The sequence below is a fragment of the Athene noctua genome, chromosome 9 (genome assembly GCF_965140245.1).
Source record: "Athene noctua chromosome 9, bAthNoc1.hap1.1, whole genome shotgun sequence".
Lineage (NCBI taxonomy): Eukaryota > Metazoa > Chordata > Aves > Strigiformes > Strigidae > Athene > Athene noctua.
Genome location: NC_134045.1, coordinates 26,553,278 through 26,566,558, shown reverse-complemented (window position 1 = coordinate 26,566,558; position 13,281 = coordinate 26,553,278). Strand labels below are relative to the sequence as shown.

At 52.6% G+C, this 13,281-nt stretch overlaps 1 protein-coding gene across 1 annotated transcript; it reads left to right on the top strand.

The window, feature by feature from the left end:
* Nucleotides 1–4,160: 4,160 nt before the first annotated feature.
* On the top strand, nucleotides 4,161–12,819 carry TERF2 (telomeric repeat binding factor 2). The gene is made up of 10 exons (XM_074913565.1): nucleotides 4,161–4,327; nucleotides 4,502–4,597; nucleotides 5,130–5,260; nucleotides 5,567–5,653; nucleotides 6,282–6,428; nucleotides 6,847–7,223; nucleotides 7,705–8,091; nucleotides 10,304–10,383; nucleotides 11,086–11,138; nucleotides 12,109–12,819. The coding sequence occupies exons 1-10, from the start codon at nucleotides 4,195–4,197 to the stop codon at nucleotides 12,265–12,267; spliced, it is 1,650 nt and encodes a 549-aa protein (XP_074769666.1). The 5' UTR covers nucleotides 4,161–4,194; the 3' UTR covers nucleotides 12,268–12,819.
* The last annotated feature ends 462 nt before the right edge of the window (nucleotides 12,820–13,281 follow it).

Genomic DNA, 13,281 nt, shown 5'->3' with positions numbered 1-13,281 from the left:
CGTGCTTGGGCTGTGCGAAGCAGCTGCTAAAGTCACATTGTTCCTGAAATCTTTGGCCTCCTTTTCCTCTCTAGCTTTGTTGCAGGCTGGAGGGCGCAGACCTCATGGCTTCCTCTCCAGCTATTTCAGAGCAATAGAGATGCTTCATCCGTCAATTCAGGAATCTTCTCTGTTTGGGCAAGTCCATACATTTACTTAACCAGATATTTGTATATCGTTGAAGTCTTAGCCTGCGGTTCTGAATCTTCCTCACAGTTACCTAATCAATAGCTCAGTCTCAGTGTAGCTTAAATATTGAGCTGCTGCTTCTTCTTTTGATCCCTTCTGTGTATCTTTTTTTCAGTTATTAGGGAGGTTTCCCTAATTCTGTGCGTAACTTGAGTATCCTCTCTGACATAGAAGCATTTCTAGCTCCTTGCACTTTGATACGTAGCCTTGCTCCGAGGGAAGCTCCCCCCCAGCCAGGCTACATGCCGTCAACTAACACAAGATTGCACCATCGTGCACCCCCATGGCCATATCATCCTCTGCCGGCCTTGGCAAGCACAGTCATGTATCATTTCACACGCAGAGCTGCTCTAAAGATCGCTCTGCCCTCTCGCTTTGACCAGGCTACCCATCTCTTTGCACGTTTCTGCTGGCCCCATCCCTGGGTTCCATCAAAAACTACATCTCTTTTTTTTTTTCTAGTTCCTTCCCAGCGCGTTCCTGCCTGTCTCGATTTCAATATGAAGTACTTAACTTTGCCTTGGATTGCTTCACAGCATCAGCTTCTATAACCTACTCGATCAATTTTTTTTAATAAGTGCCTTTGTGCTTTTTTCTCTGCAGCTCTCATGCCTGGAGGGTTTGTCTGTATATTTTGTGAAGCAATCTCATTATCCTCCTCAACATTTCCCTTTTTCGCTGTTTGTTGCTGCCTGTTTTTCCGTAGCTGTCCACTGCCTTTCGAAGACTCCTTGGCGCGGTGTCTGTTTTGCGTAGCACAGTGGCATCCTGGGCCGTGACCAGGCTTTCCAGGCACGTTAGCAATACAAATAATGATCATGGTAACAAACAAGCTCGCTATTTATTGAGCAACAGAATTCAGTCGCTGCTCTTCCTTACCCTTATCGAGCCCAAACAGAAGTCAGAAGTTGGTGGCGTGTCTGTCTAGAGAGCAAGCCTTCAGGGCAGGTGCTGTTGCCTTCTGTTCGGTGCAGCACCGCGCGTGCAGCCGGCGCACTATGACAGAGAATAAAGGAGTGCGTGGTGACCAGGTGCCCCTGGTGATCTTCCTGTTTTCTTTTCCACTGTAACTCATACACAAAGACAGACATGAGACTGTGGCAACGTGCAGATCTTGTTCCCTGGAATGTTTTCTTTCATCTGTAATCACTTCATCAGAATCCATAAATCAACTAGTTAAGACTAAAAAGCACAAACACGACTGTAATTTGGGCCTTCCTGCCCAGTGTTTCTTTTGGCACACAAAACACCAAACCTTTTCCTGAAAAAAAAAAAAAAATGATGATGACACCGGACAAGGATTCAGTGAAACTGGACAGTGAGGCCACTTGCATTCCAGGTCCACTGCCTGCTCCCATAATCCCTGCTTCCTTTTCATTCATCGTAGAAGACTCACAGAGTAAAACAATGGTGTGTATTTCTGTATTTACCCTGGAAATCAGAATTTCAGGCTCGTTTTCCAGTGCTGGGTGCTGTTAAGGCATAACTGGCCCAGGCAGGCCATCAAACGGTGTGGGAAGGAAGCCTCGGTTGAGGTGCCAAGGCTGCGGCCTGTCACATGCCCTCTCCTGGCTCCAGCAGCTCGCAGGGAGATTAGCACCTTCTCAGCTGCCCGTGGCTCTGCCGGGGTGATTACAGCTCTCCGACATCCGTCCGTCACCACGCTACAGCTCCTTCAGCTCCCGCCGTCCAAACCCTCCCAGGAACCGCGGAAACCTCGTCGCTCTCTTCTAACCTCGGAGAGGTCCCCTCTGACGGGGTGGGAGTGATCTACTGAGCAGCACTCCCGGCAGGTCCGAAGGGATGTCGCCTTCACCGGGGAGGTGCTGGCGGGCAGGAGGAGGCGATGGCAGCCCCGGAGGGGCAGGGGCAGGAGGAGGCAGGGGGCCGAGGAAGCGGATCTTCTGAGCAGCAGCTCTGCTGCTTTTCCTGAGCAAAGCCTGGCTTGGAGATGGCAGGTAGTCCCTGAATGGCTTTGTCCGGGTGTCTCAGAGAAAGCATTGTTTCCCCAATGAGAGGACTGGGGACTCTACTCTCATCTTTTAGCAAAAAGAAATGACTCAAAATGCTAAAACCTGTACTGGGCTGGCGGGATCTGCCAAAGTGGCTGGCACATCAGGTTGGAGCAGGGTGTATCAGGTGTGGAAGCTACCAAGCTTTTCAGAAAACATGGAGTTTTTTAGTCAGGAGAGCAGCAGCAGTGTTTGAAAGGTTGTAAGGGCATCTGATCCCACACTACTGCTGTCGGCCCCTCCTCGAATCAAGGGGAGAATGGCGGAGTTGAGGACTCCTGGCCCTGTCGCCTGTACTTGAATCTTGTGACAGAAAACGAGCAAAACCGTTTTGCTTGTGAATTTTTCATACGGAAAAGCATTTTAACCAAAGCACATCACTCTGTGTCCTCTCACCCCAGGGACCAGCCATTGGCATCTCTCTCCACATCCCTCCCAGCATTTGATGGCCCTGGCTCGCTGTGTCCCGCTCACACCACTCCCTTTCTGTGCTGGCTCTCCCCAGGGCAGTCATGCTGCCCCGGCTGAACAGCCACCCTCGTTTCTTGCCCAGATTATTTTTGTCTCCCTTTGCCAATAAAAAAAAAAATCCCTCCCAGTTTTACTGTTTTCCATTTGACATGTGGATTTTTCTCATGTGTGTTTCCTCCTCCTCTGTCCAGGGGTGGAGGGAGGGGAGTATCCTGGATAACCTAATGCGACAGGAATTTTCACGTGCTTTTCCACCTCAGGTGCAATAGTCCCCAGAATGGTGTCAGTGATGTTTCCTGGGCCAAAGCGCCGATGCCTCCCAGCGAAAGATGTCCTGGAGCAGCAGAGACCCACCCCCTAATCCGTGGGCTCTGCTCACCTCCTCGGGGCACCAGTTCCTGGCCCTTACTGGGAAACCAAAGTTACGCAAAATCTGAGTGACTGTGGGAAAATCTCTGCCCCAAGACGCCAATGCAGGGACCTTGTAGTGTTGTTACAGGTCAGGGGGGGTGGGATTTGCGGGTGGCTGGAGTACGAGGAACAGGTGTAAGTGGTGTATGAAATTGTCCTGGCTGCTTAAAAGATTAGAATAAAGAGCATAAAGTAAAAAAAAACACAATTAAAAGTACAAAATAACAGCATCTAATACTTGAAGCATTCAATCCCGTCTGCAAATTCAGGTTGTGTTTAATTAAGCCTTAACCCCCTGAGTTAGGCCTGGGTGCTCCCGCTAGCTTTGAGCACCCATCCATGAGGGCACTGACTCTGGTTTGGGGGCACTAGGCCAAGTTTAACAGAGCTCTGGACCTCAGGGCATCTTGCATCGTTTACAGGTGGCCGTTTCGCTGCTGGCCTGCGTTTCCCAGCTGAAACAAGGTAACCAGTGCGCCAGAGAACACTGGAGCTGGTGGTTGGAAGAGGATGAGGAAGGCATCCTTCTTCTGCCCCTTGCTCCGTGTTTACCTTCGGGTGGGTGGAGAACGATCTCAGAACTTGTAGGACCCTATAGATGAGTGTACGTGCCGCTCGGCTCCGCTCTGAGCATACCGGGATGCCGGGCAGCAGCGGGCCTGGAGCTGCGGGGAGGCTGGGGCAGGCTCTGCCCCATGGCTGCCCACGCCTGCCGGGGTCCTCTCCCTGCGGCGGCCGGGCAGCGTGGGCGCCGGCCAGAGCCCAGCTCAGTGTCCACAAGCTGGAGATGGGCAGCGGGGGAGTCCCCAGCCCTGAGGGACGTGGCCTGCAGCGCCCCTGCCTGCAGCGCCCCCCCCCGCCCGGCCAGGCCCTGCAGCCCCCGCCTGCCCGCGCGAGGGCGCTGCCGCCGCCGCGGTGCACGCCGGGATGTGGAGGCGCTCGCTGCGTGACGCGGTGACGGCCCCGGGGAGGGGCGGGGCGATGGCGGCGCGATCGTCACTTCCGGCGGGGCCGCGTGTCAGTTCCTGGCGGGATGAAGGGGAAGGGCAGGCGGGCGGCTCGGCGGGAGAAGATGGCGGGGCGGGGCGGCCTGGCCGAGGAGACCGTGAACGTCTGGGTCCTGCAGTTCTACTTCCACCAGGCCGTGGAGGCTTACCGCTCCGGGCGGAACCGCGACTTCCGCCAGCTCCGAGACGTTATGCAGGGTGAGCCGCGCCGCCCGGGCTGAGGCGGGGAGCGGGGCCAGCCCCTGGGGGGCCCGCGGGGACGGCGGCGGGTGGGAAGGGGCAGGCCCGGGCTGGGGGTGAGGGCAGCCGGGGCCGGGGAGAGGCTGGGCCGCGCTGTACCGGTATAACCCCTACACACACCTCGTCCCGCAGCGCTGCTTGTACGGCCCCTGGAGCAGGACTGCATGGTGTCCAAGATGCTGCGCATAATGCAACTCCTGTCACGGATTGAGGAAGGCGAGAACCTCGGTGGGTCCCCAACCCTCACAGCAAGGCGCTGCGGAAACCCCAGAGCAGGCTCACAGCCCACTGCCCCAGCTGGAGTGTGCCCTGCTCTGTGGCAGTGCCCCTGCGGCTCCCAGGAGCTGTGTTTCTACACAGAGCAGGGCTCTGGGCTGAAGCTGTTAAGCTGTAGGAGCTTTCTCCTGAGGGTGAGGGGCCGGGGAGCGTGGCCATATCTGTATCATGCTGCCGTAGCTGTGAGCGGTGTGCTTGAACCCAAGCTCCAGGGCTGTCCTGCTACCAAACGGACCAGCTTTGTGACTTCTGCTCAGCCTCACGGCTTCTGAAGTGCTCCCCCAGATCAGTTATTTGCAGTCAAGTGGTGCTTCTGCACCTTTCCCTGCCTGGAGGGGGGACCTTGCAGTTTAGACATTTGGCAATGTCTTGTCTTTTTTCTCAGTAGCTCTAGAATTTGCAGTCAGAATGAGCAAGTGAGTCACTAACTGCGTAAGGCATCGCTGTGAGCGCCTCGCGAATGGGCGCCTGTGAATTCTTGCAGATTGCACCTTCGACAAAGAGTCAGAGCTCACCCCTCTTGAATCAGCAATTAGTGTCCTGGACCTCGTTCAGAAAGAATTCTCTGTGGCTGAGAAGACGATGGAAACTGTTCAGAAGATGGTGAAGGAAGCTGTAAGGCCTTTCTCAATAAATGCTTTGCTTGTCTTTTGTCTTAAAAAGGTCTTATACAAATGGCAGTGGGAATTCCCTCGTGTGTAGAACACCCGCCTTAGCACTGACTTGGCCGCAAACGCGCCTCTTCAGTGTATGTGCTTCTTCATCAGTTAAAGCAGAAAATGTTTTTTCTGTGGAAGTTATCTTCCTAAGCTGTTACCTGTGTGCCGTGTTTGATGATGGTAACAATTTTTCAAAAGCTGATCTAGAGGGCACGGTGAGTTCAGTGTCAGCAGAGAAACTGTTATTTGTTTTCTTCCGTAGGCTGTTGTTGTCTGCATCAAAAACAGAGAGTTTGATAAAGCCTTCAAAATTGTCAAGAGGCATATGGGGAAGGAGGCCAAAAACCAGGTGGGTCTGTGTTAGAGTGAGAGATGGCTGTTTTGGGGATGTTTGGGGGTGGTCTAATATGTCTTATAGGGTACTGGGGCGGGCCATTTGTGACCTGTATCGCAGGTGTAAAAGGTTTCCCTGAGAAGCATGGCTCCTGGGAACACCTGACCAAGAAGAAAGGGTAGGGGGGTGAAATGGAAGGAGTCCCCCTTGAACGATGGGCCCTCAGTGTTACATGTTTCTAAAGCATTTTGATTGTCACTTCAGAGCTACGTCTGTCACTCAGGTTCCTTCACGTATTTTTGTGGGTCCCCCAGGCATCCACATTTATCCTCTGCCCCGAGGCAAACTCAAGCTCATGTGTGGAGCACAAGTTTGGAAGAAGGGGCTGGTTCTGAAAGCAGAAAGAGTCCCTGTTCCTATTCCTGTAGGCGGTGCGGTGTCTTGGGCACTGGAAGCAAAAAGTCAGAACTGCTGAAACAAGATGGCTCTCCTGTTCCTCTGGCCTTTTCCCAACCTTGTGTCAGTTTAAATTAGTTGTGCCTGCGGAATGTCAGATAGGAAAGGCCTGATCCTCCCCCAGATCCTGCTCCCATGGCTGTCATTTACACACTTGTACATACTCAGAGTGTTCTTACTTTTCTAGAAAAAGAGGAATGAGTTGCTGACTCTCATCCGGGAGAAGAATTTCACTCATCCAATAGTCAAAAATTTCTCTTACAAGAACTTCCAGCAGAGCATGTTTCAGTTCCTGGAGACCTATGTGGATGATTCGGAGCCACTGCTGCTGACGGTACGTGTCTGTCCTGCTCGCCTGGCCGCCCATCCTGCGCTGCCTTCTGCCCCGGCTAGGGGCAGCAGGAGGGTGCCACGAGGTGCAGATTTGGGGAGAACTGGCTCTTATTTTGCCATGAGACAATGAAATACAGTAATTTGGCTTCCACGTGCCTTCTGTGCTAGTAATGAGTTAGAGTTTAGACACCTAATTAACAGCGGGTTGAATCCAAAATGGTTGAGTCAGTTCCTAAAAGATTTATACAGGTAAACACATTTTTCAACCTGTGTAACAAGTTCTAATTGATAGACTCTGCACGTGGTGCCGATTGAACTGCAAGTAGCAGCTTAAAACGCCTTTGGGGAGGGGATAAAATCAGATGGTAGCACAAGGAATCATCTTTATAATGGTTACGTGTTTTTTTCCTCTGTCCAAGATAATGAAAAAGACTTTGAGTTCAGAATGTGCTAAAGAAACAAAATGCTTATCAGTGACTCCTGAGTCTACAAATGGGTCAAAGGACCAGGCAACAGCTCTGGAGCCCTTGGGGAGGACAGAAGGCGCAGCGGGAGCTCTGGAGCCCACAGAGACAGCAAAAGAGCTGGAGGGAGCTCCCAACCCTGCAGAAGGGGCAGACAAGCCAGCAGCAGTTCCCAAGGATACGAAAAGAGCTACTGACCCAGCAGCAACTCCTGAACGTATGATAGCAGCGGTTCATATCTCAAAAGATGCTTCAGAGCCTATGGAAATGCCTAAAGAACCAGCAGCAACAACTCCAGAACCTCCAGGAGCGTCCTCCAGGGACTCAGAAAGGTGGGCAGAGGAGTCTGGCCTTGCGTGGTGGGTGAAGTGTGGCAGCAGGTCTCTTCCGAGGGGTGGTTTGCTCAGTCCAGGCCACTCATAACTTCCGCGAGTGCCAGCCCAAGCAGGTCTACCCAAGCCAGCCCCAAAGGCTGTCGGTGCAAGACTTGTCTGAACACAGTAAAATTGTTAAGGTGGCTTGTTTTTTTTCCCAAGGATACTACTAGAAGTAGGTAGTACTGTTGTGAACTGGGGAGGGCGGGCAGAGGCTGCTGTCATGGAGCAGCGTTTGGTGTCTGTATGGTTCAGGCCTTGGGCGAGGACAGCAGGGTGCCTGGGCACATTCTCTCAAGGCCTGCTTCCTCAATAGACTGTATTTACACCCTAGGGCCCATTGCTGAGGGTCACACTGTAAGGGAGAAGCCTGATTTCGGTGAAGTGGAGCCACCTTGGTGATTTCTTTACAAGCTGCTCGGTTCTGTTTGTTTTGTAGGCTGCCCTCTGGAACTGCAACCACGTATGGGATTTCTGTTCTGAGAGAAGCTTTCAAGATCCTGTCAGACTCCCAGGATTCTGATGCACTCTTCACCAAACTGGACGAAACAGACTTTTCTTTCCCCAAGCAACTGTCTCCTTCTGTATCCCACAGAACGAAGAAACGGAAAGAAGAGGAGAATCAAGCTCCTGAGATCTCAGTCCCTCCTGAAATATCCCCTAAGGGCAAACGCTTGCTGACCATAAGCAGTCTGGTCATGAACCAAGACAGCGAGTACTGCGAGTCAAGTGAGAGCCCAGACTCTTCCCAGGAGCCAGTTGTATCTTCTGCTTCCAGACCCGTTCAGAAATTGCATGACCAGCCTGTGTCTACTAAGAGTGCCAAGTATGAAGCCCATCTCTTGTGGTATATTCTAATCTGCACCCAATCTTTTGACTTGCAGCTGACAGCGGTAGCATGAACAACAGAAACTTTTATCTTTAATTCAGGATGAGTATATTAACTATCCTTGTCTGCTGGTGTATGTGCAACGCTCTGTTGTCCTCACACTTCACAGTTTGGTTAGCGGAGGGGAGAAAATGACCCTGCTGCTGCTGGCAGTGGGTCAGAGGTCCTGCAGGTAGTGTCGTGTAGTATCACAGGCAGCACGTGTTCCTCTGCACATTGGGTAGTGATGCTGAAGCTGGAGAGAGCTTGCGGGTGCATCTTGTGGGACAAATTAAACTCTTCTTTCCACCTCTTGAGAAATACAACACTGACCTCGTTTAAGCTCTTTTTAACAGAAACCTGTGTTGGTTAAGAAAGTCCTAATTGTAGCTTTTTATAAGGATTTCCCACAGAAAATGGCAAAGGAGGCTTACTGGCAGAAGTCTAAAATCAACACTGATACGAGACTCTTAGGAGTCTTGTGAGTGTCTCCTGTAGACCGTAACAAAGGTGTAACAAAGCTTCCTGCTTAAATGTCTGAGTTGCTCTTCTTTTGCTTAGTGAAGTTGTGTAGCAGGCCAGCAATAATGATGCTTTGGATCCTGAGGACTAAAACTGGGAGGACTGAGGAGAGCTTGGTACGTTTGAAAAGACAATTAGAACACCGTTTCCCATTAGTTCTTGACCTAAGAATGTCAGGAACACGCAGGTTTGGTTTTAAAGGGCGAGCAGTAAAGGCCTCGGTGCCTTGGCTGCTCTGGAGCTGGATCGTCCTTCCCTGAAGCTCAGGAGAGTGGCTGCAAGTAGGGACGTGCCGCAGCGCGGCGGGCAGCGACAGAGAGCAGCGAGATCCCGGACACCTTCCCGGTGTCGTGCTCAGGTTAAAGTAGTTGTCAGACATGCTGCTGAGAAAGGATTTATACCCCTGCTGTTGTCCGCTTCCTAGAGTCCTCTGGGAGTTTTAGTTAAAACATTTCCTCCTTTTTTTAAAGACTTGAGTGGTGACACTTGATCTCTTCTGTTTTTTTGTTGTTTTCTTTTTTTTCTGGCAGTACGTTGTAGCTGGCGTTGCTGTCCCTAGAATAGGTCTGGAGTTTATTTTGAGGATGCTGGAGATCGTTGTGGGGATGGGATGATGTTCTGTGAACTCCTCCAGAGCAGAGTGCTGTGCCTGACCGCCCAGGGGAGGGGTCGGACACTGACTTGTGTGGGACACCCTCCCGTCCCGGGCCGGGTGCCGAAAGCGAGGGCTGGTGCCCGGGAAGGAGCCCGAAGCGGGGCAGCTGCTGCTGCCTTGAGCAGTTCTTGAGGTTCAGCCCTGCCGCTGTGCAGGCTGGTGTCCAGTTCACCTGGGCAGTGATACATCGTCTGTGCTGCTCCTGCGGGTGTCTTGGCTTGAAGCCTTAACTTCAGGGCTCGTGGTGCCGATGACATCTCTGGAAATCCAGTTCTGCGCATCTCTGCCAGTAGCTGGTTCTCAAATCTCATGCAGGAAAGAGGCAACTTCAAGTAAGAATAGAGGACAGTTGCTTTCCTGCTACCATAAACGGCTTCAGTTATATTGGATGCGACAGCCAGGGGTGAGCCTTTCACAGTTGTTGGGGTTTGGGTTTGGTTTTTTTTTTTTTTTTAAGAGACTTAATTTCATCTCACAGGTTTGTGCTTGAGGATTGGAAGCAGGTGGCAGCATTGAGGCGCTTGATTTCATGGAGATGCCTCTTGTGTTTGGTTGACCTCAGTGCTGCTAGTAGTGAAACAGAGAGAAACACTTCCTGGGAGGGCTAAAGACTTCTCCCCTGAGCTGCTGGCAAGTCTGTGCCATACACGAAGGCCTGGAAAGTCCAGCTCTGTGTGTCTGTTTGCTCCAAGTACTTAATTGTGTACTTAATACACAGTCACTTGTTTTTGCAAACGGCTGGCTACAAAATACTCCGCCTGTATTTGAGTTTATATTGCAGCCACACATTTAGATGGGGCTCCTAAGGATTCATCCCCCTCAGAGGGGAGTGGAGCAGGCGGTGGCGTGTTGATATGTTGCTTTATGGGCACAGTTCTCCGTGCTGCGTGCTCGGCACAGGCTTGCCTGCTGTGCTCCAGGTGTCCCCGCACCTCCTCCCCCTAAAACATTCTCCCTAGCCAGTAGCCAAAGTAAATGCTTGCCTGCTTTCAGGTCCTTCAAACGAAGGTGGAACAGCTCGTATGGTGAAGAAGAAAAAGACAGGTGGAGCGAGGAGGATGATCTCTTCTCGGGTAAGAACAGACCCCCCCTTGCAGGGGTTAATGGGTGGTAATCCTGGCTTTGGGGCTCATTCATGGGTGTCTTGCTACCTTCTGCGTGCCTGAATTTTGAAACCAGAAATCCTAAAAGCCCAGGAAGATAGGTAGCTGTCCAGCTCTGAGATACTTGTTCTTTGTTCCTCTGACCTGAAACGCCTGCCAAAAACTTCCTGTTGGAGTCTCAGGCTAAGCACGCTTAGCTCGCAGGATGTAAATGTTGAAAATGGAGCTCCTTCCCCGTTCCCATTTTGGTGCTGTGAAATAGAGGTTAAGTTTTACCTTCTGAGCCACATTAGTTTTCTGGTCCAGCCCCCTTTGCAGCTAGATATGCAGCTTAGCTGGTGGAAAAGTGTGGACAGTGAACGTCTGATTCCAGCCTCACTGTACAGCGTAGCCACGTCCTGGATGGATCCCCCCGTTCTTGACCTATTGGCTCATTTAAAACAAAACAGATGTCATGGGAAAGCTTTCACAGAAAGCAGTTGAGGCTTGAAACGGAAAGGCTGTGTATGCCATAGCTGCAGAAAAGGGAGGGAGAAAGGAATTTGGTTTTATTGTCGATCATGGGATGCTGTCATAGACTGACTGCAGGTCAGCAGCTCAAGGTCGGGCTCTCGAGGAGGTTTGTACCTCCCGACTTACGGTGAAGTGTAACCCTCCGGCCTTGTTTTTCAGCATCGTTTGAGTCAAACAACCACAACACGACAGTCTTCGGTTCTAAGAAACAGGTAAATGTGGAGCCTGAAGTTGGGATGTGTCCTGCTAGAAAGCAAAGTGCTGGAGGGTTTGAGGGAGGCTGGTGAGGGTGGGGGCTCAGAGGCTTCCCCAGGAGCCTGCAGCTGGCTGCAGCAGGGCGAGCCGCTGCCCTGGGTTAAACGAAGCCCGGCGGGCCGGAGCGTGCTGCGTCCTGAGGCCGGGGCTTGCAGCATCCCGCCTCCACCCGAGCCGTGCAGGCCCCTGCCTTCACAGAGCGGCTGGAGTTTCTCTGTTGGACCAGCCCGCTTTGGTAGTGGCTGGGGCCCGGGCGCCTCCCGCGCGGCAGGCACGGGGACGTGTGTGGAGCCCCTTTCCCGGGGGGCGTGTGGCTCGGCGCCAGCTTTGCCGTGTTGCCCACGCGCCGCAGAGCTTCAGCGTCGCGTTGGGGTGAGGGACACGTGCAGCAGCTGTCGCCGGGGAAAAGGGCCGGGTTTGGTGCTACTAGGAACTCCCTCCCCTGCTGGCTGCCTGCCGTACGCCGCGGAGCGCTGGGCTCCCTGCGCGGGTTATTTCACATTTTGCTTCTAGTACAGAAATTCAGGGAACCTGCGGACCTAAACTCACAGATAATTTTTTTTTTTTTTAACACTCTACCTGTATGCTGTCAGGCAGCGAGTACTCTGCCTCCCTGGTGCTTGTTGCACCAAATTCCTCTTTTCCTTGATCAGTGTTGTGCTTTGGGAAGCAGAACAGCTCCTGAGCTGTGCTGGAGCTCAGCGCTTCTCTTATTTGTCACAGTTACGAGGGCAGATCTGTGGTGAAGGGAGGACGGGGCGCTGTGTGTGCTGGGGCAGGCCAGCACGGCCTCTCCCCCGCGCCGCCGGCACCGAGGGTGAGGGGAAGCGCTAACGTGCCAGGAAGGAGTTGCAGCGTGGCACTCTGCCAAAGGCAGCTCCTCCCTGACACCGCGCTCACAGAACGCTCCGGGCTGCTCTTTTGTAGAAGTGGACGATACAAGAGAGCCAGTGGATCAAAGAAGGCGTGAAGAAGTTTGGGGAAGGGAGATGGAAGGCCATTTGCCAGAAATACCCCTTCCAGAACCGTACAGCTGTGATGATCAAGGATCGCTGGCGGACCATGAAAAAGCAGGGAATCCTCTAAAGCTGGGAGCCACAGGACGTTCAGTTGAAAAGCCTTTTTTTGTCCTTTTTTTTTCCTTTTGAAAGACTGACAGGAGCAATAGTAGCAGGGAGGCTGCTGTGCTGCGTTGAGGCAGCGTGATGAGCCCCTCTGGCACGTGGTGCCTGGGGCTGCCGCAGCAGATGGGCACCGTGGCGGATGGAGCTGAGGAGCCTCGTGTCTCCAGTTGTAGCTGCCAGGTTTAGGTCTGCAGCGGGCAGGAGCTGTGCAGCCTGATTGCACGTGCTCAGAAATGGCGTTTTAACTGTCTGAAGTGATTTCACTTATTGTTTGTTTGATCTGTTTGCACTCAGTCCCCTGTGGGAAAGAGGCAGCACGTGGTCCCAGAGCTTCTGGGGAGAAGAGATTCAGGCAAGGCGATCTGCTTACATTATTTTTCACATTTCTTTCTGCTTTGTAAATGGCTGTTCTGCAAGTGGGAATTTCTCCCTCCCAGCTTTAAGGCTTTAAACCCACTTTTTTTTCTTTCATTAAATGTTGGTTGTCCCTATATTAAAAGTTCTAGTGCTTACTGATTTTGGTCATGTCTTACTGTCACTTCTCCTTCCTGACAATGTCCTCCTGCGTGTGATCCCTGCAAGCCTCCGAGCTCTGAGGCTGCTGCATGTTCAGCAGCCAGAGCTGGAGTCCGTGTCTGAGCAGTCTTCTGTAAAATAAAGTTCCTTTCTTGTTGGATTTCAAAACTTGTAGTAATTGTGAACTTGCCCCTCGTGGCTGGAGATGGCGGCAGTTTGGGACACTGCCCGCTCCCTGCCCCAGGAACGTGGGGCTCCCAGCGGCAGCCCTTGGGGTGGGACAGCGCTGCCCGGGGGCTGCCAGGTGCTGCCGCAGCCATGCAGGCGTCACGCTTCTGGAGTGGGTTTTGCTTGGAGTCGACAGGCAGGGGAGGTCTGGGGGCATTTTCTAAAAGCAGTTTCTCTTGGCTGCGTTCCTGCAGAGCTGGGGCTGGGGAGAAGCCTGGCTGGAAACACCTGT

Coding starts and splice junctions, on each gene's coding strand:
- TERF2 (XM_074913565.1), top strand. CDS start 4,195: ATGGCGGGGCGGGGCGGCCTGGCCGAGGAGACCGTGAACGTCTGGGTC. Junction 7,224..7,704: donor TCCTCCAGGGACTCAGAAAG/GTGGGCAGAGGA, acceptor TTTGTTTTGTAG/GCTGCCCTCTGGAACTGCAA. Junction 11,139..12,108: donor TCTTCGGTTCTAAGAAACAG/GTAAATGTGGAG, acceptor GCTCTTTTGTAG/AAGTGGACGATACAAGAGAG.